The sequence below is a fragment of the Sphaeramia orbicularis genome, chromosome 16 (genome assembly GCF_902148855.1).
Source record: "Sphaeramia orbicularis chromosome 16, fSphaOr1.1, whole genome shotgun sequence".
Taxonomy (NCBI): Eukaryota; Metazoa; Chordata; class Actinopteri; order Kurtiformes; family Apogonidae; genus Sphaeramia; species Sphaeramia orbicularis.
The window spans coordinates 49,600,300-49,625,839 of NC_043972.1; the positions used below are offsets into that span (position 1 = coordinate 49,600,300).

General features: G+C 37.2%; 1 protein-coding gene across 1 annotated transcript in view; it reads right to left on the minus strand.

Annotated features, from left to right (window-relative positions):
• znf385d (zinc finger protein 385D) overlaps window positions 1-25,540 on the minus strand; it is a 182,893-nt gene that overhangs the window by 22,346 nt on the left and 135,007 nt on the right. Inside the window, exons 5-6 of the mRNA XM_030158599.1 lie at window positions 9,463-9,810; window positions 895-1,076 (exon numbers count right to left, since the gene is read on the minus strand). Coding sequence (XP_030014459.1) covers window positions 895-1,076; window positions 9,463-9,810 — 530 coding nt within the window. The remainder of the gene's footprint in view (window positions 1-894; window positions 1,077-9,462; window positions 9,811-25,540) is intronic.

Consider the following 25,540-nt stretch of genomic DNA (forward strand, 5'->3'; position numbering starts at 1 on the left):
CCAACTGGCCAAGGCAGGCAACATCTTCCAGGAGTCAGGGTCTGCTCCAGGTTTCTGCCTGTTAAAAGGAAGTTTTTCCTCACCTCTGTCACCAGTCACAAGTGTTTGCTCCTGGAGGATTCTGTTGGGTTTCTGTAAATTGACTTAAGAGTCCGGTTTCTCTATATGTAAAGTGTCATGAGATAACTTTTGTTATGATTTAGCATGAAATAAACTAGAAAAGCACTCAGAGAGCGCAGACCTCCGCCAAGGCAGATCAGTAAACCCCCCCCACCCCAGATCACCACCAAAATTTAATCATTTGTTCCTTGTGCCAGTTTCAACATTTCCTGAAATTTTCATCCAAATCAGTCCATAACTTTGTGAGTTATCTTGCACACGGACAGACAGACAAACCACGCCGGCAAGAACATAACCTCCTTGGCGAAGGTAATTACATTTGATTGATTGATTGATTGATTGATTTCTGGAGTTATTAGACTATTCAAGTGACCCTGTAAACAGAGTAATCTGATCTTTTTCATCAGATAACAGCAGTAATCTGATTATGAGAAATCAGATTAACACACCTGGATTTCTCCCTAATCCGACCTGTATACAGGTTAATCTGACTTATTTAGTGCTTTTACATCTGTGCACATGTAAAAACAATTTAAATAGTAGCGAACAGAAGTTATGTCGCCAAACATGATCAGAAGACAATAACAGGAAGTTTGTTTCTACCATCACTAAGTACATACATACTCCCAAAGAAATCCAGTAATGGGCTAGAGCTTCTAAACCAGGGTTTTTCGATTATCACATTTCTTAAGTGCATGTAAATGCCTTAGATTTGATTATTACAATTATCCATTTACTCCCAGTTATTGACTTTCATGGTCATGTAAACCTTACCTGTTTTAGCTGAGTCTCTGAGTTGACGTGCACATCACACGTCTCACAGTAAAATGTTTTGTTCTGCAGGCCCGTCGACGACGCAGACACCGTGGCCAGTTTACTTTTGACTCCTGGTCTGGGGAAGGACTTGATGGAGCCCACACCGCTCCGGGCCTCCAGCATCGTCTTGTGCTTTGTACCTGCAAGTTGAAACAAGAAGCGGCGCCATCAGCAGATGATTCACCTGAACTGGGGAGACATCCGAGGCATGCACTATCCATTAACCCGTTTTTGACTTGAAAAATACGGGTGTCGCAGGTCAAAGGGTCAATGTGTAAGTCAACCTTGTAAAACTACCCTGATCAAAGCCAGCTGAGACCGGTTGTGACCTTTTGGTTGCAAAAGTTTTACATTAGAGCTAAAAATGTTGAACACAGGGCTGGACTAACACTTTACAGTGATCCTGTAAACACCACCATGAACTTACTATAGGTTTCAGTTTATTATCCCTGGAGGGAAATTCAGTCTGTGTTTTCCCACCCTAATACACACACAGCACCTAGCATTAGCATTAGCACACATTAGTATCATTGTGCTGCCATTGAAGACATTAAGGGACCAACTCCATGTCTTCATCAGTACCGAGGTCAGGAGACTGAACCTATATGTACCCATTTTTAACCCCTTGTAGACTATTGTTGTGAATATTCCACTGTTTTTCTAATGAGGTGCTGTTCAACACTCTTTGTGAATGGAAATGCCACAGGTGACCTATGACCCCTGATGTTCATGCCTCAGTTTCAACGCTCTGTTTCGGTGACAGTGTTATTAATTTCATTACATTCTACTGCTTTTTTGGAAGATTTTTGTTGTAAACACACTTTAAATAATTGTAAAGTAGGTGTTTATTAAAATTCATTTAATTTTCAAATGTAATACAATTTACAAACATCATTTTATTGTTTTGTCACTGCATGTTCTCAAACTGACGTCCGCTCTGGTCCAGACACTGCTGACGACAGCGAAGCACTGGGATCTCACACATCATGAAACAATTCCCTTGGTATTTGCGTGGATTCACATTCAATGGCTGCTCTCAATTCAGCGACTGTTGCAGGTTTCATAGAGTAGACTTTGTCTTTTAGGTATCCCCATAAAATAAGTCTAGTGGTGTGAGGTCTGGTGAATGTGGAGGGTATTCAATGAAACCCCTCCGTCCAATCCACCTGTTTAGCTGTATATACAAGTATACATATATATATATATATATATATATATATATATATATATATATATACACATATATATGTGTGTGTGCGTGTGTGTGTGTGTATATATATATATATATATATACACATATATATATACATATACATATATATATATATATATATATATATATATATATATATATATATATACACATATATATATATATATATATATATATATATATATATATATATATATATATATATACACATATATATATATATATATATATATATATATATATATATTTTTTTTTTTTTTTTTTTTTTTTTAGATAATCGTAAATTAATTTAGGCTGTAAGGAGCTTGTGGGGCTCAAAACAAAAAGGATTGAAAGGTTGGCACATGGCAATGTTCTGTGAGTTTCAACCAATGCAAGGAATATGCAAACTGTAAAACCACAATTATGGGTGAAAACACTACAGTTTTTCTTGTAGATTCATGTTTATGGGTATTACCTTCTGCTTTTTCACTGTATCATTTAAAATACCTTTTTATGCTACTGTACATAATGAAATTCTGGTGAGTCCTTAAATGCAATTATTTGATTTGAAACATAAATGTAAACATACAACGTGAACCAGTGTGAATAATAACATGTACTTGTATAATTTGAGACCTTAAATATCGAAATATAGACCTACAACAAAAGTTTTGGCTCTTTTACATGTAAAAAATAATTGTCTCAATTGGAAACAGCATGATGAAACTGTTTTTACAGATACATTTTTTAATGGAATGTTCTTTGCAGCGGACAGTATTTTTTTTTTATTTGTTTGTTTTTTAAGTAAAGCTGTGATACTCTTGAAAATCATTACTGATGTCATGAATTCTTCCTTTCTACCCTTTTTTTAGCTTCTATTAATAAATGTTTCCTTCATATCTGAAAAGCATAAAATAACTTAAGCTAAATAAAACACATCTAAAACCAGTGAATTCCTTAAAGTAAAGAAAAGCTTTCTACACTTGTAGAGCTAATTCCAACTAAACACAAATAAAAAAATTAAAAAAAAACTTAAAGAAAAAGAGCATTTCAGAACCATAATAACTCTACGTCTCACTCTGAAGTGTCATCTTACCAGTGGTGCTACTGGCTGGAATTTGGATGTGACATTTTGTGACATTTTTCCATGAAAAAAAAATTCAAATGTGGTCACCGCAAAAATCATGAAAGACCATGTTGGTTTTCTGTTTGTCCTGGCTTTTTAGTAAAGGAGATACTGACTCTTGTCCACACTCACATACAAGTGATAGTTATGCATTTTAACACTGGATGCCACACATTATAACAGTTTTAAGAAGAACAAAAACAAAAAGTCCATGCTGAGCTACTAAATTTTGTGCAGGCGACTACCTTTTTCTATAGATACAGAAAACAAACTCAAAAACAGAATGAAATATGCTATTTATTAGTGACGTTAGTTTAGTTTAGTGTTTGCCCACTGGACAATATTGAATGGTTTTGTTGTTCTACTCTGGAAACAAAATGATGGCAAGGATGGACAACATGAATGGAAGAAAGACTAAAGAGAAACTGCTCCAACACATCACCGTTAAATTATAGAAAGTCTGGTGATGGTGAAAAAATATTGAATGGTTACTGATTCTGCTGGAGAATGCCAGAACATGCTTCCATTTATCGTAGCCTCCATATTTAATCAAAAATACTGCATCATAAAAACTTATCTTATTTAAGTAAAAGCTTAAATGTAAGTGAAAATTTCGCTGTTTTTATTTTTTACCATGCTTAATTTTTTATTGTGCGCAGAAGTCCAGTCCACAGAGCCGCAAACCAATATGGCCGCCATGGTTGATGCTCAATATTTAACTGCATGGGAATGAACAAAATGTGGTGTGGTTCAGGTTGTAAATACAGTATGTTTTATTCTGCTGAGTGGTAGTTCTGTCTCTGAGCAATATTTACTGATCATATTTTATTACACACTGAACCTAGGACTACATTAATTTAAATGCAAATTTTCCAATGCACTGCGACTGCCCTTAAAACATTCTGGCTGCAGTGGAAATGTCTATCTGTCAAACTTCATCTACGGTTTTCCCTTTTTCACCATATTTGTTATATATATATATATATATATATATATATATATATATATATATATATATATATGTATATGTATATGTATATATATATATATATATATATAGGGTGGGGAAGCAAAATTTACAATATTTTGAGGCAGGGATTGAAAGACAGTGTATGACCAATTAGTTTATTGAAAGTCATGACAATTATTTGCCACAAGAAAATTTACATAATAGAAAATGTTTTTATTCTATGTGTCCTCCTTCTTTCTCAGTAACTGCCTTCACACGCTTCCTGAAACTCGCGCAAGTGTTCCTCAAATATTCGGGTGACTTCTTTAATAGTATCTTCCAGACTTTCTCGTAATAGTTTTGCTCATAGTCATTCTCTTCTTTACATTATAAACAGTCTTTATGGACACTCCAACTATTTTTGAAATCTCCTTTGGTGTGACGAGTGCATTCCGCAAATCACACAATCTTTGACGTTTGCTTTCCTGATTACTCATATGGGCAAAAGTTTCTGAAAAGGTATGGATAATAGTGTTAGGTATGATTATGACATCAATATATGTTTGGTTTCAAAACAATTGACGTAGTGCCTGCTGAGAAAAAACAACTAAATGTTCACTGTAAATTTTGCTTCCCTACCCTATATATATATATATATATATATATATATATATATATATATATATATATATATATAAATGTGTTTGTATAGACAGATGCTTTGATATTTTTCATCTTGTTAATTTTTTTTTTTTGAAGTGTACAAGACCCTCATTACTTGCATTTCAATCTACAGATTGTCACTGAAGTTTGTGCACAAGACAAATAAATGAACTGAAGCAAAAAGCCAAATGTACCAAAATACAGAGCCACTAAATTCTGCTGTGGAGCCAAAGACCTAAACTGGCATTTTAATGAGTCTGTTGTCACCTCTCATAACTGGAAGCTGAACAAAGAAGCAAACAATTCAGCCCAGTCAGCTGGGAGTGGAGAAAGGAGCCACTCAGTGTAGTCACAGTTGCATTTTATGCTCTGAACTTGCTTTTTGGTGTTAAGCAGCACATGCATAATAACATGTGGAAAAGACAATGGTTTGGATTGGATAAAGTCAGTTGACATTATAGAGCAACATCACTGCACGGAGAAACAGTGTTTCCAACTCCTCAGTAATCAAAGTATCTGCTGTCTGTCCTAAAAATTGCTAAATAACATCATCACCTAATTTGAAAAATTGGAAATATGCATGTAACTAATGAACAATGTAGGAAAGTGGGATAACATTGTGTTAGAGACAAAAGTGAGTATAAAAACACCCTAAATATATTTAGAACTAAATAAACTATACTCTGTCATTTCTTGTTTTTTTTTATGTCCCAATTCCAACCCTTCTTCTTTATCTGGGCTTGGGGACCAGATAAAGTGACCCAAAAGATTGCTTGATTGATTGATTGATTGATGGATGTGCTTGTTTTAGTTCTTAACTTAATTTTCTTCAGTTTGGTTTGGGTTTTTAACCTTACAGTTCATGTAGGAGTCTACAACAAGTCACAGTAAAACATGAACATTTTAACCATAACATTTGTAATTTTCAGTCAACATTAACAATCTAAATGGACCAAAAAGGGACAATACAGAAAACTGTCAGTATCAATGAGAGTCATTTATATTCAGCACAGTGACTTGTTTTAGACAAAGAATGATACATGCTTTGGCTAAATACAGGTAAAATGGACAAATATAGCAACAAAGTGGCTAAATATGTTCATAGGTGCTCTTTGCTAGGGTAGTCTGACAAGTTGCTATATCTATCAACAGAAGTGTTAAGTTGCAATCAGTGTGGAGGAGGTCACTACACTTCAACATGTGAGACTATTGTTTATTTCCTGTTGTTTTTTAACCGACTACCCTAGCATAACTGTAAATGTGTTTAAAATTACAGTCGCCATGACAACACAGATTTTCAACTCTCAAATCAGGGCCACATAAAACCACAGACCATATGAGGAAGAAAGAAAGAATGAAACTGCCTTCAGTTGTAGTGTGTGCACTGGCCTGTGTGCAGGAGTGGTCACCGTTGGATGCACATCACAGACCGTCCAAATCCACCACGTTAAGACGCACCACAGATTTCTAGACCTCCTGACTGATAAACAAATGTCAAGAGTCAGATGTCTATTTTCACACTTTGTTTCATAAAATGTCAGAGGTCGAAGCCTTCAGGTGCGCACGTAATAAAACAGAATAAAAGAGACGTAGAGGATGAAAAGGAAAAACCCGCTACAGAGGTCTCTCTCTGTTTTAACATGACGACATTTAGATACTGCTAGTGTGAAGGCATTTTATTTGTGGTAGCTAATGTTAAATAAAGACGCTGAGATAGATGCTAAAGTCAACACCTAGTGGCCTGATTTCTAGGGCAGTGATTCTCAACTAGTGGGTCTTCAGTGGGTCACGGGCCTTTGTCTGGGCAGAAAATAATGTTAAGAAACCAGTTCTGTGCTTTATTTTTTTATGGAGCTGAGCGCCGTCCATTCACACTCCCCACCAGTAGGAGGTGGTAATGCGCTGTAATGCTAATTAACACCAGACATTTCACAGCATAAACGAATACCCAAAAGCTTCTATTCAAATCACGGCAAAACTCAGGTATGACAATGACTACATCAGATTTAATTTTTAACTGAGTGCACTTTTGGTTAAAATGTACCTAATTTAGTGTTAAAGGGACTATTTTCCTCTTTAGTATTGCCACCTGTTGATGTGTCAGAATACTTATCTCAGATTCAAAAGACACCATCTTTTCATTAAATGCATTTGAGAAGTTTAACTGTAATCAGTTTGGGGTACTGCTTGTCATTGAGGGGTGATAGTGGGTCTTGAAGCCAGACCAGCTGAGAACCACTATTCCAGAGGACTTTGCTTAGAATATTGGGCATCATGCTGAAATTCTTCTCACCATTATCAGTGATCACAGATTTCAGCTTCCCTCTGTTGCACCAGGAGGCAGTTCCAGGACCGATTTAGAGCTGGCATCTAATCTCAAACTAGATTTTTCATCATTCAATAGCCTCTTGGCCCAGAAAACGGGTTCCAGTGCAAATAACTGTTTATGGTCTGGTTATTGCAGCAAACATGTTCAAATAAAACTGTGTGGCAGACGGGGTAGAGTAGCGTCTGATGTTGGCAAATCCAGAGATGAAAAACCTGAGCTTTAGGGGAGACAAACAGATGGGTACTGCAAGATCAGTCAACATATGAAGAAAAAAAGCTCTCACCGATACCTCTCAATGCACTGATGGACTAGTCCTACTGATATCTACCGGAACTTAGCAAATACACAAACATTGGAGCAAATTTTCAAGTTGGGTCTGTGTTAAGTCAGTCATAGATGAACCTTTAGTACAACTGGAAGGAAAAAAACGACTAACGCCAGCCCCAAACTTAGACCTGGCCCTCATCAAAATACCTGTTTTATTGCATCATTTTACTGTTTTGTTTTTGTTTTTGTTTTACCAAAGTCTACCCCGATGGTTTTGCACCTAAACCTAACCAGTTTGTTATCATGACACTTTCACAACATTTAACAACTTTGGGCCAGATCCTCAACAACTGTCAGCAGCATCTGCAGAAGCAAAACTGGTGGAAATGAGACAAAATGATAAAATATGGTTCACAAAGCACAGAGAGTAGGAGGGCACAAGCACATGGGGGGGAGGGGGCCCAAGGCACATTGTTGTGAATGCGTGCGGGTGCATTAGCGACTACTGTTGTACATCACAACATTATAAATCACCCGGCACATACTCTCCCCCACTCACGGATTGAGGTCTGTGAGTGGGGTGCATTTGTGACCTCCCTGTGGTCACAAATGCATTTTTGGGAGGGCAGCAGGTAGTCAATGATAAAGTGAGTGGAGCTTTGTCACAGCTCTAACTACAGAGCTATTTAACCCACCACGTCCTCTTCATAGACGTCCGTTGCGTTAGTTTTAGAATTATGCCCCCCTCCCCTCCCCCCTCCCCCATGCAGTTCTGGTTTTGTAATGAATGTCTGCAAAAAGTGGGTATTAAATGCTTCACTCACTGTCTTTCTGTGTCTCATTTTTTCCAAATCTTCAGTTTTGAAGGCTTGACTGATATTTAATTATGATTAAGGAAATGAAGCTTCAAGTCAGGAAAATTGTAATCGAATAATTTTTTTTAATCATTTCATGTCAATTCATTGCATCAGCCCTACTATCTGTTATAACCCTAAGTTCCAAAAACTTTTGCATTAAAATGGTGAATGTTAAAGGGTTTCATGTGTAAGTACTTTCATCCTGTTTAATAAAGGGCCAGGCAGCAAAATGAAAGAGGTCTTTGGTCAACAGGCCTCAACTGGAATTTCCTTTTGTCTCACACTAAGCCTAAATCTAAAACATCATGACGTTAGCATGGGCGTTGTTAGACCTGGACATTTGGGGCTTAAGTCCCGGATCTTTTGGCAGTAGCCCCAGATCTCTGAGCAGACCGGTTTTTTTTAAAGAAGCATGTCAGTAAATACATGTCCCCTTCATTATTGGTGCATACAGCCGTGCCTGCCTGTGCGTACTGAGTGTGTAGTGAGTGAAATTTGCTTTGACTTTTTACGCCAAGGTACATCATGGTCATTACAGAGCCCCCCCCCCCACACAGACACACATTTTACTAATTCATCCCCCCTGTTGCAAATTTGTTTTTTAAGCCCTGGATGTTCTCAAGTCCTAATGATGCCCATGTGTTATAGAGTGACAACTTGCTGCATTACTGTCTGAGGACACAGAATACTGTCTCATGTCCTCCTTGCATACATCAGTGGATATTTGATGATTTAGAATACAGTCCACAGTAGTTCAAAGCACAGATGCATCATAATACCTGATACAGTACAGATACACTGGATGCAGAATTTCTGTGGAAACCAATGACAAATAAATTGAAATTGAAAGCATTTTGAAAGACTGGAACCTATTTTTATAGCTAATAAAATGTGAAGAGATGCAAGCCCATTCTACAGACACCCAGGAAATAACAAGCCATAATTCAACAACACCAGCACTTTTTGCAACACTGACAATGATGTGTTTGTCATAGAAATGTCTCGGTGTTTGATAACTGGAAACATATGTGGGGTTCAGGTAAATGTACCACTTCCGCTACTTATGCACCACTTTCCTCCTTTGTTGTCTGCAGAAATAACTGAGTAACTATCTGTAAAATGCATCAACATGGTTCTTACCACTGTTGTGTGCCTCTAGCTGCGATGTTGAGTTGACTGCCACTTTGCAGAGTGAACAGTATAGAAGCCGTCGAGCCTTCTCCTCCTCTGTTTCTGGGTCCGTCTCCACCTCAGGTTCACCCTCGGGTTCAGCTTTAGGCTCCGGGTCTGGGTCTGAGGCTGAGCCGAGCTGTGCCTCTCCAGCCGCTGAGGTAGTCTCAGGGCCTGACGCAGCCACGGTGCTCGGGACTAATGGTGAGGCTGCAGGCGCTGGCGTTGGGTTTGCCGTGGGGGTCACCTGGGTCGCCGGGGGTTGTGCCGGTCTGAGGACTGGGGATAATGGTAGGGGGGCCGCTCCGGGGACGGCGTCTGCAACCAACAACACATGATTTGTTTGTTATCACACATTTCCATCTATCACGTAGGGGGAAAATCTTTTATTCATGCAATCATGTATATTCATGTTCTAGCAACAGGTGGTGTACATACATTAGTGGTGTCGACAGGAACATTTCAGACCAATCAGTTGGGGACAAAAAAACAATAGCACACAAGCAATAAAGCTGATGCCTCTCCAAATGCTAAGACCAATGAATTACTCACATACACATCATAAGTGAACTGCATATTCATATTTCTAGACATGGAGAGAAAATATGCAAACAGCAGCACAAGTCAAATTTTATGTGATCCCTCGTGTCTGTGTGGTTTTCACTACAACACAATGAGACACACAACGCCACTGCGCCACACGTCATGTTTAACTGACATTTATTTTAAATGACGGCTCCTCAACAATGATGTCTCATTTATTAAACATCTATTTCCTCGACTCCTCTCGCTTTCGCCTCAGTCCCATTCACTCCTCCTGATCGACGGGACAAAAATGCGAGAAGGGTACGAAAGGAAAGGAAACAAAACAAAATGAAAAGAAAAGAAACTGAAATGAAATGAAACAAAAGCAAACCTATCTATCATATAGATATTGATTAATTTAGCAGAAATTATGGAAAAACTGCTGCAAAAATGTGGCATTTTCATGGTGAACATTGATGAAGTCCAAATTATTTTTTTGTCTACACACTTTCCTAATTTAGCAGGTTACAGATGTTTATAGACTCAAATATGATACAAATGGCTTGATATGGTATAATGTGTAATGTAGTGACGCAATCCTTACTGCGCACCATTAGTAAATCAGTTTGTACATTTTTTTGCATGTGCAATGAGTTTGCACTATGCTTTTATACACGCAAACCTTTAGTAGATCTGGCCCTTTGTGGACACCCTGTATTAACACTCCATCTCCATAATGAGTGACCCTTAGTGTCCTTACACAGTGCACATTTTAAAATAGAATAGAATAGAATAGAATAGAATAGAATAGAATAGAATAGAATAGAATAGGCTTTATTGTTGTTGCACCAGTTGTGCACTGAACTTGCAGGTGGTCTCTGCCAGCAAAGGTGCACTTACATCTACATAACAACACAATAAGATACAGACATATATTCAAAAACTATAAGATATAAAGTAGTGTGCAATCAAATACGTGCAAATTAGAGATATACTGTATGAGAGGGTAGAATTTAAGAGTGTAAAAGTAAAAATGTGCAAATGTGTACACAATGTGAACATACTGTACATGTAACAGTGTAAACAGTACAAATGCAAATGTAAACATGTAAAAAAAAAAAAAAAAAAAGTTCTGTTTTGCTGTTTGTTATTTGTGTGTTACACCTAACTGCATGTCACAAAAAAAAAATTCCCTCCAAGTAAAAGTCCAATTAGTGTTGATGTGGGTATTTAATTGATTTCCTGATACATTACGCATGGCAGTCATGTCTGCACATGGAGTTCACATTATTATGTTTGACAGACAGCAGAAAAAATCTAAATCCAAATTGTGCTGTGTTGAAAGAAACGTCTGATATTTTTGGAGAAAGACAGTGCTGAATCAATATATTTGACCCATAAAACAACACGACATGTCAGTGTGTGGAATACAGACGACTGCTGCCACATTTACGAAAATGAAATTTTGCTTCAGCCGCACTAGCTGATCGATGCCAATGCCTCGGAGTTCTCCGTACTCCAGTGTCACCAAATGAAGATCAGCCAGCAAGGAGAGCAGATCAATAGTGAATTATGTCATGCTATTTTTGTGAGCCATTATATATGGTTCTTATTTATCCCAGCGGAGGTGCAAAACAGCTTGGAGTTATACTGCCACAATGCTCGCCTCAGTCACACGTCCACAATGTATGTGACAGATGATGAAAAAAGTCCTTTTTGTCGTGACATGTGGAGAAAAAAGCATAGAAGTGCCTTTCCAGAAACAGTTTTCATATTGAGGTGACCAGTTATTAGAACATTGCACGGAGCTGCTTCTAAATGCCTCAAATGTATGTAAATGTATGCATTGTGGCTTTTTAGTATGTCAATGTTTGTGAGCGTCCAATCCATTAACCTCTGAAATAGGTTTATGGCGGATTTATACTTGTAGTAATACTCCTCTGTTACAGTCCAACGACTTCAACAGTCAAATTTGCAGCAATTTCATGAAACGTGCCGCATGTTATGAATTTAGAAATAAACAAGTGTAGGTTGGCAAACAGGTAGAAGCCCTGAACTGAACAAGAGCTGAATATAAATGTAGAAAAATAAGTGAAAGTGCTTTAACCCATAAAGACCTGGAACTACTTCAGTGGCAGCTCCCAAATTAATTTTCCTCTTTATTTAACCTTTCTTAAGTGACTCATCAACATTTATTATAATATTATCCTATTTTGCACATTTAAGTGAAAATCATGTATTCTCCTATATTTAATTCACAGATTATGTCGATGGTCATAAAAGCTCAGCGTAGACTCAATAGCTTTTGTCAAAACAGAAAAAACTGTTGAAAAGATATTTTCAACAAAATATATCATTAACTGAACGTAAAAACAAGCGTCTACAACCTTATTCTGTTTATGTTACTTATTTTGCTAATGTTTTATTGATTTTATTTGTGTTGTTCATTTTATTATTTCATTTGTTTTTGTTCAATTTGTGTCTTATTTTGTTCATGTTATTTATTAATTTGTTGTTTTTATTGTTCTTTTGGCTGTTTTTGTTTATTTTGTTGCTTATTTTATTCTTTTTTTTTAATTTACATTTTAGTAAATTTCTTGTCTATTTTTTTTACGTTATATATTGTTTTTTAAATTTTTACCCCACCTCCCGAAGGGGAGGCAAGGGGTATTGTTTTTGGTTTGGTCTTTTTTTGTTAACACTCTAACAGTAAGTGAATTCATACAAAATTTGGTTTATATTTCCCCAGTGACCTAAAATCAATCTCATTACATTTTGGGAAGAGCAGGTCAAAGTTCACATTTTTTCTTAATTTTTTTTTACATATTTTTTTCCCCTCCCATTTACTTATAATGGGCGAAATTTCGCATGTCTATAAAAACATCCATTTTGTTTCAGTTTACTTCAAACTTGGCAAATTTATAGAGGCAATTGATATGCTGACATAGCACACACATACACATGAGGACATCAGCTGGATTGATGCTGAAATAAGCAACAATATATGCGAGAGGCGGGGTTTGTTGTGCCTGGCACCACTTGTTTTTTACTCAAGTGTCTCCATCCACTGTCACTGATCCAACTCCATGGGTTTTACTGGTGAATCAATTTTGTAGAAGATGACAGTGTTTCCACGTTCACTACGGAGCCTCTGAACGTCCACATGGGTCATATCTGATGACCATGAAAAGATGACAAACTGTATTTTACACCAGTTATTCACCTGTATTGATAGGATTAGTGGATCAACAGATGTTAAATATTTTACATCAGCAGATGATTTTGTCACTAGCAGGTGTTTGGGTCTTTGAGAGTTAAATATAGAAAAATATCAGATTTTCACAGAAAAATGCAAAATACAGAGTATAACATTATATTAAATGATGATAAATCACCTAAGAAAGGTTAAATAGAGAGAAAAAAATACTTTGGGAACTGCCACTAAAGTCACACTGGGTCTTTATGGGATAAAGTTATGTGACAAAATTCTGAAAACATTTGACAACTGCTGCGGAATTCATTTGTAGGAAGAACTAAAACAGAATAGAACTGACCACAGCAGTGATTTAGAGTCTGCTGGGGCATTGCCAAAAATCCCCAAGGGGGTGGGGGGATTGGTGGAGACCTCAAACCAGCATTTATCATCATTATATTAGACACGGGGCTGCCGCTACCATTATGAACATCACACACTGTTCCGGGCAGCGAGAGCTGGAGGAAACACAAGATGGACTAATGAGCATCATCTTAATCATTGTTATTTTCTTGTTTTTTAATTTGAGGCTTAAGGACCAACACCACTCTAACCCTCAGCCTTTGGGGTTAGAGTTAAAAATTCATGGTTTGGGATCAAGTAAACTCTCTCACAGTGTTAAGTCAAAAGTAGAGCTGAAACGATTAATCAATTAATCGACTCAAATTGATTTAAAAAAAAATCTCATTAACAATTTTCTTCATTTCCTTAATTTTTTCTAATATGAACATACACCAAAAATACAAAATATATGTACAGAAGTCTTAGGCCACCCTTTCCTATGTTGTTTTACATGGTTATAATGAACATAATGTCGATTTCTAATTCTTTTCATTGTAAAAAATAGAGGGAAATCATGCACAGCATTAGAAACTAAAAAGATATAAATTGCATGGTTTCTACAGGAAATAGTGAGCATTTAGAAGACAACAGAAGATTAGTTCAGTTCAAGAAAGGTCACACTAAATTGTTATATCTTGTTACAGGGAGAGAAACTCCTACAGACATAATAAATCATTCTGCTCATGAGAAAACAACAGACCTACTTATGGCCTAAAACATTTGCACAGTACTCTAGATATTTTTCAATTTGACATGGTATCTTGAGTAGAAAACCACATAAATTTCACATATGATGCATATGAGAAATAGTTTTGGGGCATTTTTGTGATGTAATGTATGAAGCCCATGTAAAATCCCACAGTGCATGTGTGGTACTGTGTACTGTAATGTGTGGCAACATGTTTTCTACATATCACTTTTTCCACAGAGAGAAACATGTGAGAAACATGGACTCCACACATTACGACACAAAAATGTTCCAAAACCACATGAGCAAAACCACATGTGGAAAACAAGAAAATATCCATGTGGATTTCTGTAAATATTAAAAACTTAAAAAAAAAAACCAAAACAAAACAAAAAAAAACCTAAACATCATATTCACAATATAAATAAGGACAATAAATTAAAAAAAAAATCTAAATAAATAAATAAGTGCATGAGCTAAGGTTAAAAGGAAGCTGTATTCCAAAAAAAAGCCTGTTTACCAGGTTTACCATAAATACCAACATAAAGAGCACAAGTTTTTTAATTTTTTTACTGAATAGTTTCCTTCTTATTCAGCAGCTGTGCATGAGGCCGACCACAACTGAATTTGTTTTTTGCGAGTAAAGATAAAGTGTGACAGTGACATATGAGCGAAAGCTTTTATCACTAAGAGTCTGCCACAAATGGATAGAAAAGTCCTTTATTTCAACATAATTGGGAACTGAAACTTTAGCATTTACAACCATTTTACAAAAGGTAGTAGGTGTAGCTGGAACAAAAGAAATAACTCTCTTTCTTCTTTCTTTTTCTGTTCATTTTATGCCTCTACAGGGTGGGGAAGCAAAATTTACAATATTTTGAGGCAGGGATTGAAAGACAGTGTATAACCAATTAGTTTATTGAAAGTCATGAGAATTTATTTGCCACAAGAAAATTGACATAATAGAAAATGTTTTTATTCTATGTGTCCTCCTTCTTTCTCAATAACTGCCTTCACACGCTTCCTGAAACTTGTGCAAGTGTTCCTCAAATATTGGGGTGACAACTTCTCCCATTCTTCTTTAATAGTATCTTCCAGACTTTCTCGTAATAGTTTTGCTCATAGTCATTCTCTTCTTTCCATTATAAACAGTCTTTATGGACACTCCAACTATTTTTGAAATCTCCTTTGGTGTGACGAGTGCATTCAGCAAATCACACACTCTTTGACGTTTGCTTTCCTGATTACTCATATGGGCAAAAGTTTCTGAAAAGGTATGGATAATAGTGTTAGGTATGATTATGACATCAATACATGTTTGGTTTCAAAACAAGTGACGTAGTGCCTGCTTGTAAATTTTGCTTCCCCACCCTGTAGTATCATACAAACCTGATATTTATATATGCACATATTACACATCTAATGAAATAAAGTCATTTAGTAGCATGGAATAAATACATTTATTCTACAAAAGGTAGATTTGACATAAATAATTCAAACATAAGAGGAAGTACAGCCAGAGCACAGACTGACCACAGATTTATTGAATAATAAATACCAATAGTACCAATAGGGTTAAACGCCTGCAGTGGATGGATGATGTAACTAAAGAAGCGGAAAAACTGTGGAAAATAGGATGAAATGAGATATGAGATATCTGTTGGTTTAATCCAGCTGTTTTTAAGCAGCTAAATAGGGACAAGTGTCATGAGTCAACTGCAAAATACTCGCAGTTATCTCCAATTATTATGATAAGTCATTATGTAATGACTGCGACAGGCTGAGCAGCTGCAGAATTAGAACCACTAAGCTCATAGTTCACCTACCTACTGGTTTATAAATGAGGATAAAAATCCATCTGAAATCTAGGCTGAAATGGCTGTTTTATTTGGACCCACATATAAATTAATCATACACATTTCAGAGTATAAATTAAATTACAAGCTATGTCAGCGGTAATGTGTCTCCTTTCATTCAGCCGGTCGGTGTTGACAGCAGGTTTGTTTTGCTGCTGCCATTTTCAGGCAGGATTGAGTCTATGACATAGCCATAACCTTACCCAGAATTTCCTGCTGAGCGTTAACGCAGTGGCGTGACTCAAACAGCTCTACCTGGATATGTGCAGATGATGCATACCGGTGAAATGATCTAAGGAGGAACATCTGCACATCTGGCCTGAAAAGACTATTATTAAAGGCACTCAATAGCATGACTGGAACATTTATTTAATGTCTGTGGATTCAACTCAGAAAAGGGGAACAGTGACTTCACTTATGGGTTTTATGTAATTTATGTTCTGTTTAATTTAAGTTGAGGCTGAAGGAGAAACTGGCCAACGGGATTTAAGTGTTTCCTCTGGTTCATCCACCGAATTCTGCTGTGCTGACACAAGACAACACCAGTGAGATTTACAAAAGGAGGCACTTTTTACAGGAAGCCTCATAAAATGTTGTTTTTAGTGTACTTTAGTGGTGCCAATATTTGTATAATTTTACTAAAATTCATGACTTTGAATATAAACTGTAATGTTGCTGTCTGAGTTAAAGGTGGAGTAGGCAGTATTTTCAAGACGTCAATGCCCAGAGTTTTCTTGGGCAAAAGTTCCTTAACCCCTTAACATCTACTGTCGCAAATTTGGATCAAACTGTTTCCATTACAGTATCGCCCAAGAAAGCATATATATTCTCCCAATGCCTGTTCAGACAGATTCAGTATGTACTTAGTCAGGTCATCGAAAATTATTTTGTGGCATCAATAAAACCATCTCCATCTCCTGAGGAGAAAAATCAGTTTTACTACATTTTCATTATTATGGACCTGTATGCCTGTTGTTCCATTTGCATTATAATGCAATTTTTATAGAACAATAGATAGAATAATAGATAGAAAGACAGAATGACAGAATAATAGAACGATAGCACAATGGAGAGAGCGATAGAACGATAGAATAGCACAGTAGATAGAACGATAGATAGACTGATAGATAGAATGATAGAACAGTAGATAGACCGACCGACCGACTGATCGATCGATAGATAGATAACTTTATTGTCTGTACTCTACTGTCTGCAAAAACAAAAATTTCTCTTTTGTCACACCTGTTAGACAAAGTTTAAAAACCACACCTAGGCATTAAAACATTCCAACACATCAAAAACATAGTACCGTACAACAGGTAAAAACAAGTAAAACAGATAAAATAACTAAAATACAGTGCAGTGCTTCTATCTGTTCTATGTGCTATAGTCAAATTAACAATCTGTACGAAATTTAGCAACTGCTTGGAAACAAAAAACACAAATAGTTATTTTTTTACTATACTTGTATGTAAATTCAGCTGTTAAAGGTGGGGTGGGAGGTGTTTTCCTGGAGCATTTTGTACTATATTGCTTAAAATCCCCTTCACACTCCGATTACAACCAATTAATTAAATGCTCTAACACAAAAATAAAAAATTTTAGTCACCTGTGGAACGGACAGGACTCATAAAAACACCATCCAATCATTTCTACTGGCACATCGAAAAGATTGAACGGTGATATGTCTATCAAACTCAGCTGCTATTTGTCCCTCCCCCCTCTGCGCGTACGCCTCTTCCTACATGAATCGTGCGCTCTCAGAGGCTTGGAGCACTGGTACAGGAAACGAAGACAGAGCCAGAGCTTGGCTATATTAGTTATATTAGGATGGAAAGTTCATCGGCAACTGTTTTGTCACTAACATGAATCACTAGGAAATGTAACGTTAGCCAGACAGGTATGAACTGGGGCTGTTCTGTACGGTGTTGGAGGAGACTGAATGAGGTATACATGGATTGTGAACCCTCAGGAACAAGCATTGTGTGTGCAGGTACTCTGAAGGCATGGCTTTTGGGGGATATCTAAAGAAAGGGGTTTGGACTTTTGAATTGTGTATTTTTAAACTGTAGCTTGCTCAAACCATTTTTCTAAGATCTCCTACCCCATCTTTAAGGGGTTAATACCCTTTCAGCATAAAGTGTCAAGTGGCTTGAGATAAAACTACACTTGGTTCATATTGTACAAAACCCAATCTGTGATGGAAGACCCTAGAACATCACATGGTCTATTCAGACAGTGGACGTTATTGGCTCTTCTACAAATCTGCATGATGTTGGAGAATCTGATTCAATAACTAATAATCATGCAGGAAAAGTTGTTTCAGTGACGATGACCACCAACGCTACAAAGCAACCCAAGTTCAGTCCGATGTGTTCACTATTCAGTTATGGTGATGAAGGTTGGTTGGTTGGTTGGAGAATCAGTTTACGACTGAAGAGTCGACTCCTGGGACCAGCTGTACAAATGTTGCTGATGTGCCCTTGAGCAAGGCACTTTGTCCCCGGGCACCTGAAATGTCCACTGTCTGTGGTGTGTTCATGTTCAGATGGGTTAAAAGCAGAGGGTCAATTACACTGTCTGTTGAAGCTATTGGTTACTTTTTCGATATGATTATTTGAATAGGTGTAAAAAATATGAAACAGACATGTCTGGATATGACAAACAACTTGTCCTTTGTTCCAGAGCTAGCAGACACAACAACCACGAAAAGTATAAAAGTAAAGGGATATAAAAAAAAAAAAAAAAACAATCATCCTTGCTGTCACTGTTGCTTAAATTTTTTAGCCAGATGTACTTTGAAAGTGGGTAAACCCATATGCTATATGTACTCTGAATACTGCTTCATATTTTTCTCTGAACTGTACCCAGAGGTCCACATCACTCACTTAAATCATCTGTATCATATTGATGGGAGTGTTCCCATCTGACTGTTTGTATTTGCATTGATTTTAAGTTGTTACACTTGTGAGATTTGGAAAAGTTGATGCATTGATTGATAAAAGGTAAATGGAAAAAAGTGCAATGAAAACTTATTTCTCAAATAATGATGTGTGTGGACACATAAGGGGACTGAAGCATTCACTGGACTAATAGAAGAAAAAAACATAAATGTCATATTAAATGGGAAAAAAAACAATAAAATGGCATCATGTAAACAGAGCTGAATATCTATAAAGTGGAAGGAACGTTAGATGATAAAGAACAGTGGCTCAGATCAGCCTCAGGTTTTTGGGTAAAATTCATTTTATTCATGTATCTGTGCATACATTTGATGGCAGGTTTTATTAAACCTGTTAAAATTTTAATGGAAACCCAACTAGCATCATCTTTCCTTTGAATCCATTTTTTTTTTTTTTTTTTTTACCTTTCTCTCATTCCTACCTACTACAGCTTTAAGTAAAAATACAGAACCTTTCTCAGTGATATTGAAGGGCAATATCAAACCTCATTTTTTAACAGTCATCTGATGTAAACGGCCCACACCATTACGAGAAGAACAAATAATTAATCAGTGAACTCTTTATGATGTGGATGCCCTTGTCACTGCTGATGAATAATGTTTAGGCCAAAAACAGAACAGCAGCGACCTCTTTACGCCCTGTATTAATGACCACCACCTTCTCTGATCTCCATCCGTTGTTCCCGGTGTCCAAACAACCTGAAATCACATCCAGTCACTCACGGCCACACCACAATCACCGGCGACCAATGGCTGCCATCACACCTGCTTCTGTGGGCAGCTTTTCAATGGCATCGACATGGATCCAGGGGAGCGCAAATAGGTTTAATGGACATGCAAGCCACGGAATATGTCTGGAACTCTTACTGGGCATCTTTTGGCTGATGGTTTCACTATAATCCTTGAAGTAAATGCAGCTAAAAAGTCTCAGAGTTATAATAATCATACTATTGAACCAGTAAAAGCCTGGATAAAAGCAATAATCAATGTACAGTCACGGAAAAAATTATTAGACCATCAAAAGTCATCAAAAACAATGGTTATGCAATCAAGTACAAACTCCTGTGTGTATCATGTGACTAAAACAGACAGAAAAGAAAACATGGAATGCCTAAAAGCACTGTTTTTGGCAGTACAATGCCATAGATATTGATGTACGAACTTAAGTGATTTTGGTTATTATCAAGAAAACATGGAAATTGGCTAGATATCAGCTCTGAAATGAAACTCTTATGAGCTATCTTTGTTGTTATCATTATATTTGTCCAAACAAATGTACCTTTAGTTTTTTCAGGCATTAACATGAACAAGAAATTGAAGAAAATAAGGGGTGGTCTAATAATTTTTTTCCACGATTGTATGTGCTGACTTTATTGTACTGCAGATAGATGATTTATTAACCACCCTGCCAAATATAATGATGAAAGATAAAAAAAAAAAAAAAAAAAAAAAAAAAAAAAGTTCTGCCGAAGAGACTGAAGCTATGACAAATTGAAGGAAAGGGGCAGCCTATGTCCTGTACCAAATATCACTGTGACCTGGAAAATGGATGCTGTACTTCTCTGCAGTCGGTCCATTATGACAGTAGATGGTGGTTGGCATGTTCCCAGTTTGAAAGCTGAGCCATGTAGTGCTCCAGACAGACTTAGCAGTACAATATATTGTAGACGTTGAAAAAGGCCCATTTTAACCCAGAAAAATCAAGATTGTTTGTAGTGATGTCCAAATGAATTGCTCTCTACATATAAGCATTACCAAATGATTTATCACTGCTTCCGAAAATTACATCTGATGCTGCTGAAAAGATGACAAACTGCATTTTACCTGAATTATTTACATTAGTGGCTCAACAGTTATTAGACATTTTAGATCAGTAGATGCTTTTGGTTCTTTAAGGGTTAAATAATCTTTATTAGTTAAAAGGAAAGCTACATTTCTAGAATTTTCACCATTTGACACTGGAACCAGAATGTCCTCTTAGATGAAACTACATCATTCTCTCCAAAGCCACCAGACTCCTGATAAAAACTAGTAAATTTACTGTGCAAAACACAGAGGTTGTTTGTTATAGTGAATCCATAACAAGCAACTAATGTGTTAAAAATGACAATTAACATGTTAAAACACTGACAATGCACGACAATAGAACCAAGCTAACAGATCAGGGTAGTGGTGGACTGACAACTCCAGTGTTCTGCTGAGTAAAATTATTGGTTTTGTCAAAGGAGTGGCTTCAAAGACAGTGACATTAGATTTGTTGGTTATATAGCATATTACATTTTTTGAAAGGACTGTCTGGCTGCAAAGTTAGGAAATATGCCTCTATTTACAGTTGACAGTCTGTTTTCCTCAGCTATTTTGTTATACATACTTTTGTGTTTGGATATAAATCTCTGAATTTACATACAATTATGGGTCATTATGTAAAATTTGCAAGTGCTTTTGTTGGAGTCTGTTGTGGTGCAATTGGTTGACATTAGTGAAACTCTTTGTCTAAGTTTTTGTTGCTGCTGTAGAGGAGCAGAAGACCCCATCCTTCTACAAAGAAATCAGTGCACGGGCTTTATGGATGTACTGAACTGGGACACGTTAACAAATGACCAGCTCCAACACCAAACAAACTTCAACACAAACCTGACATTAGCATAGACAAATCCTAAAAACCCTTGAGCACTTAAACAGAGCCACCTCATATTCCCTGCTTAGTATGCACCCACCATTATCCACCATTTCAATTAGAGGTCATCGCTAAGGACTGCGGAGGTCACAGCTGATGTCTTTGGAATAGTTGTATTCCACATAGTGGGAAATAAATTAGTTCTAATCAACAACATAAAGAGAGGTATGTCTGTATCTGTCTGCTTAATACAGATCCTGGCCGTTGATGCCATCCATGCATGCGTTTGCCCTTGTGCTGGGGGTGAACCCATCTACCATGGTGTCATTAAAGAGCCATTTGCTGTTCGAGGGGCAGGTGATTAAAGTGTACTTTGGCTGGCCTGGGACGCCCTCCGCTCAGAGAAGCTTCCAGTAATCCATATCCCCAGTCAGTGTGACCTAACTGGCTCTGTACGGGCCCCAGTTAAGAACTCAATCCCCTCTCATTAATGGAGGTAATGACTGTGATCAATCTAAAGTTGGTGTGGGTGAAAAAAAGCAGTGAGGAGAAAGGGGGGGAAGGAAGAGGATAGAGATGGGAATGAGGGAGACAAAGGAAGACGGATTCTGAAAAAGTTAAATGAAAGTGAAATGTGAAATGTAAGTAAACTTTGAAGCACAACAGCAAAGATAAAGTGGGGGGGGGGTGTACGTGAGAAGGTGAAAGGAAAGAGATAACATTAAAAGGAAGTAATTGAGTAAGGGACACAATGAAATACAGAGAAACTGAGAGGGTGGGAGTGGTGACAGTGACAAAGACGGAGGGAGAATCAACCCGACAGGTGGGTCGACCCTTCGAGACTCAACACCGCCTCTTTTCCTATAACCCCCCACCCACCTCAGCCTCTTCCAACTCCCCTGAGATTTCCTGTGGCGATAGACGAGAAATCCTTCCACTCTATTTAGGCTTTCAGGCAATCACACGGTGCCTCCGGAGATCTGATTACGTTTCTCAATGAAGCTGGATTATGCTCTTTAATTAAAATGATTGGCTTTATTATACGCTGTCACAACTTAAAGGACACAAATCCCTCACGGCTCTTGAGTTCTGTCAAATTCTGTGATTTTTTTTTGTTTCCACCCCCTCCAATCTTGTCAGTATTCAAAGTGAATAAATGAGCAAAATGTTACGGTTGAGTATGCCTTGAATAAAAGATTGATACGGTGTGAAATTTGCATTTACAAATTTGCGTGTATTGATGCTTGCAATCTACTTTGTTCAGAGAGGAAGAAAAAGAAAGTGTCATTATCTGAGATATTTAACAGCAGCAGGATTCAAATTCACGCTGATTTATCTATTTCAGATTTTATCCCTCTATAAATGATCCACATCTCATTTCTGTTTGGGAAGTTTTCATTCAGAATTCCCACGACTGTTGGTGCAGGTGAACACTCTGGATCACACTCATCAGCTTTGTTGCTGCCTCTGATGTCTGTTGGTCTCTCTTTTTTCAATTCACTGCATTAAGACACTTATGCATAAAGGCAGGTGGTGTTGCTGCTGCAAAAACAGCCCAACTATAAACATTATTCAGACCTTTCTAGTTTGGCTCAAAGGTCCAGATTGGCCAGATTTTGTAAAATTAGAATGAAAATCGAGCCAGTGAGTAACATGGTTCCTCTGTTCTGTAGTTCTATCCAGTCTTTAATCCCACTAATGTGTGTTTATTGTGTAAATATATGCATATTTTTGTGTTGTATGGACTGTCCTAATTATTTTATTTATTAATTAGATAAACTGGAGCTCAGGCCACGAATGTTTTCCTTAAAAACCAAATATTTGAGGTTTTTAATGTTGACTTTTTTGTATTCCCTGTGGCCAGCTCCTCAGTACAGAATGTTATTGTCTGTCCTAAAAGCTGCTAGAATAGCTAAATGATGTAATCCTAACCTAATTTCCATAAGCATTGATGCCAGCTTAGCATTTTTGTTGAGAACGATATGTGCTTTCATGTCAGAGTGTCCAAAAGTCTCCAGTAACACCAGAAGAAGTTGATAGAGTTGAGGTATCACATCTGCTTGACTTTAGAATCAGTTGACACCAGTCCATTTTCTGTGATCCAACCCACCTAGCACAAGGGGGTCTGCCCATAGTTTGAAAATCAGTTTACAAGGATTATAAAAGTGATGTGCATTGGAATGTCTGGATCCATTTCCTACTTGGTGTGGATCTTCAGCGGTGAGTCATATTTTGTACTTTGTTTGTGGTCAGATAAGCCATATTAAATTTATAAAAATGAGACCTAAAAGAATCCAGACTTCTTCTTGGAGCTTCCAACAAAAGAACACGTAACATTAGTTAAACTCTTGTCTAAGCTTTTGTTGCTGCTGTAGAGGAGCAGAGGACCCCATTAATCTACATAGAAATCAGTGCACAGGCTTTATGGATGTACTGAACTGGGACATATTAATAAATGACCAGTTCTATTGATATTGATATGAGATTTCATTGTTATGTTTGATAAAAAGTATTTTGGGGCCTATTTTATTTAGTATTTTTATAAATGACCTTCCTGAAGTCTGTCTAAATGTTAACACTCAAATGTATGCAGACGATGCAGTTATTTTTACACATGCCAAAAATCCACAGGAAGCCTCCCGAACTTTGACAGCTACCATGACCCATGTGCAGAACTGGGTCAAGGAATCCTGTTTACAGCTTAATACAAAGAAAACAGTCTGCATGGTGTTCACCAAAAAGCCAATTGAACTGAAACAGCTGAACATCTTTGTTGAAGGGGTGGAACTGGATTTAGTCAGAGAGTTTAAGTACCTCGGGTTAACCTTAGACCCAACATTAACATTTAAACAACACATAAAGCGACTGAAGAAGACAGTAAATTTTAATGTGCAAAATTTTAAACAAGTCAGACCCTTTTTGACCCTACATGCTGCTAAGATGTTTTTACACTCCATGATTTTCTCTTATATTGAATACTGTATAACTTCCTGGTCACTTGCTGCTGGCACAACACTCAAACCCATGGTATCACTTTTTAAAAAAACATAAAAATATTTGATAAAAAAAACATTTAATTTTCACCACTGCATTATTTTAGATAAATATAAATTTCTTAATTTTAATAATTTTGTGAAATTTAAAAATGCTTGCCTGATATTTAAAGTCTTGCATGGATTTGCCCCTCCTCCCTTGACAGATGTGATCAAATCCTGCTCAGTCAGTGGGATGGTCACCAGGGCCACAGCTCAAGGAGACTGTGAAGTGCCACGCAGGTGTACTACTTTTGGACAAACTACACTTTCAGTCACTGGGACTGAATATTGGAACAGTTTACCGCTCAACATAAGAGACTCACAATCATATGCCTCCTTCAAATCACAACTTAAACATTGGATGAAGGAAAACCAAGCCTGTGCCCATCAGTCAGTCATCCTCACTGTGTTATTCTGTGTGTTGTTATGATGTTTTGCATTTTTGTCTTCTGTCTTTTTATAAGGTCTTTTACAGTATTTTGCCTTTTTGTCAGCTGTCTTTCCTGTCACCTGCCTAGGGACTACAGATGGAAATTAGCACTGCTGCTACAATCTGGCATATTTACAGCTGCAATTGTTGTAGATGTTCATTAATATGCACTGTCCCTATTAAATAAATAAATAAATAAATGGGATGTATTTATACAGCACTAATGTCACATCCACCTATTTCCACACCAGTGGCTGTTCCACTGTGGACATGGTCACCCACTCTGCCGCCTGTTCCACAGCCACTGCTGCTGGGTTTATATATATACAACAGATGTAGA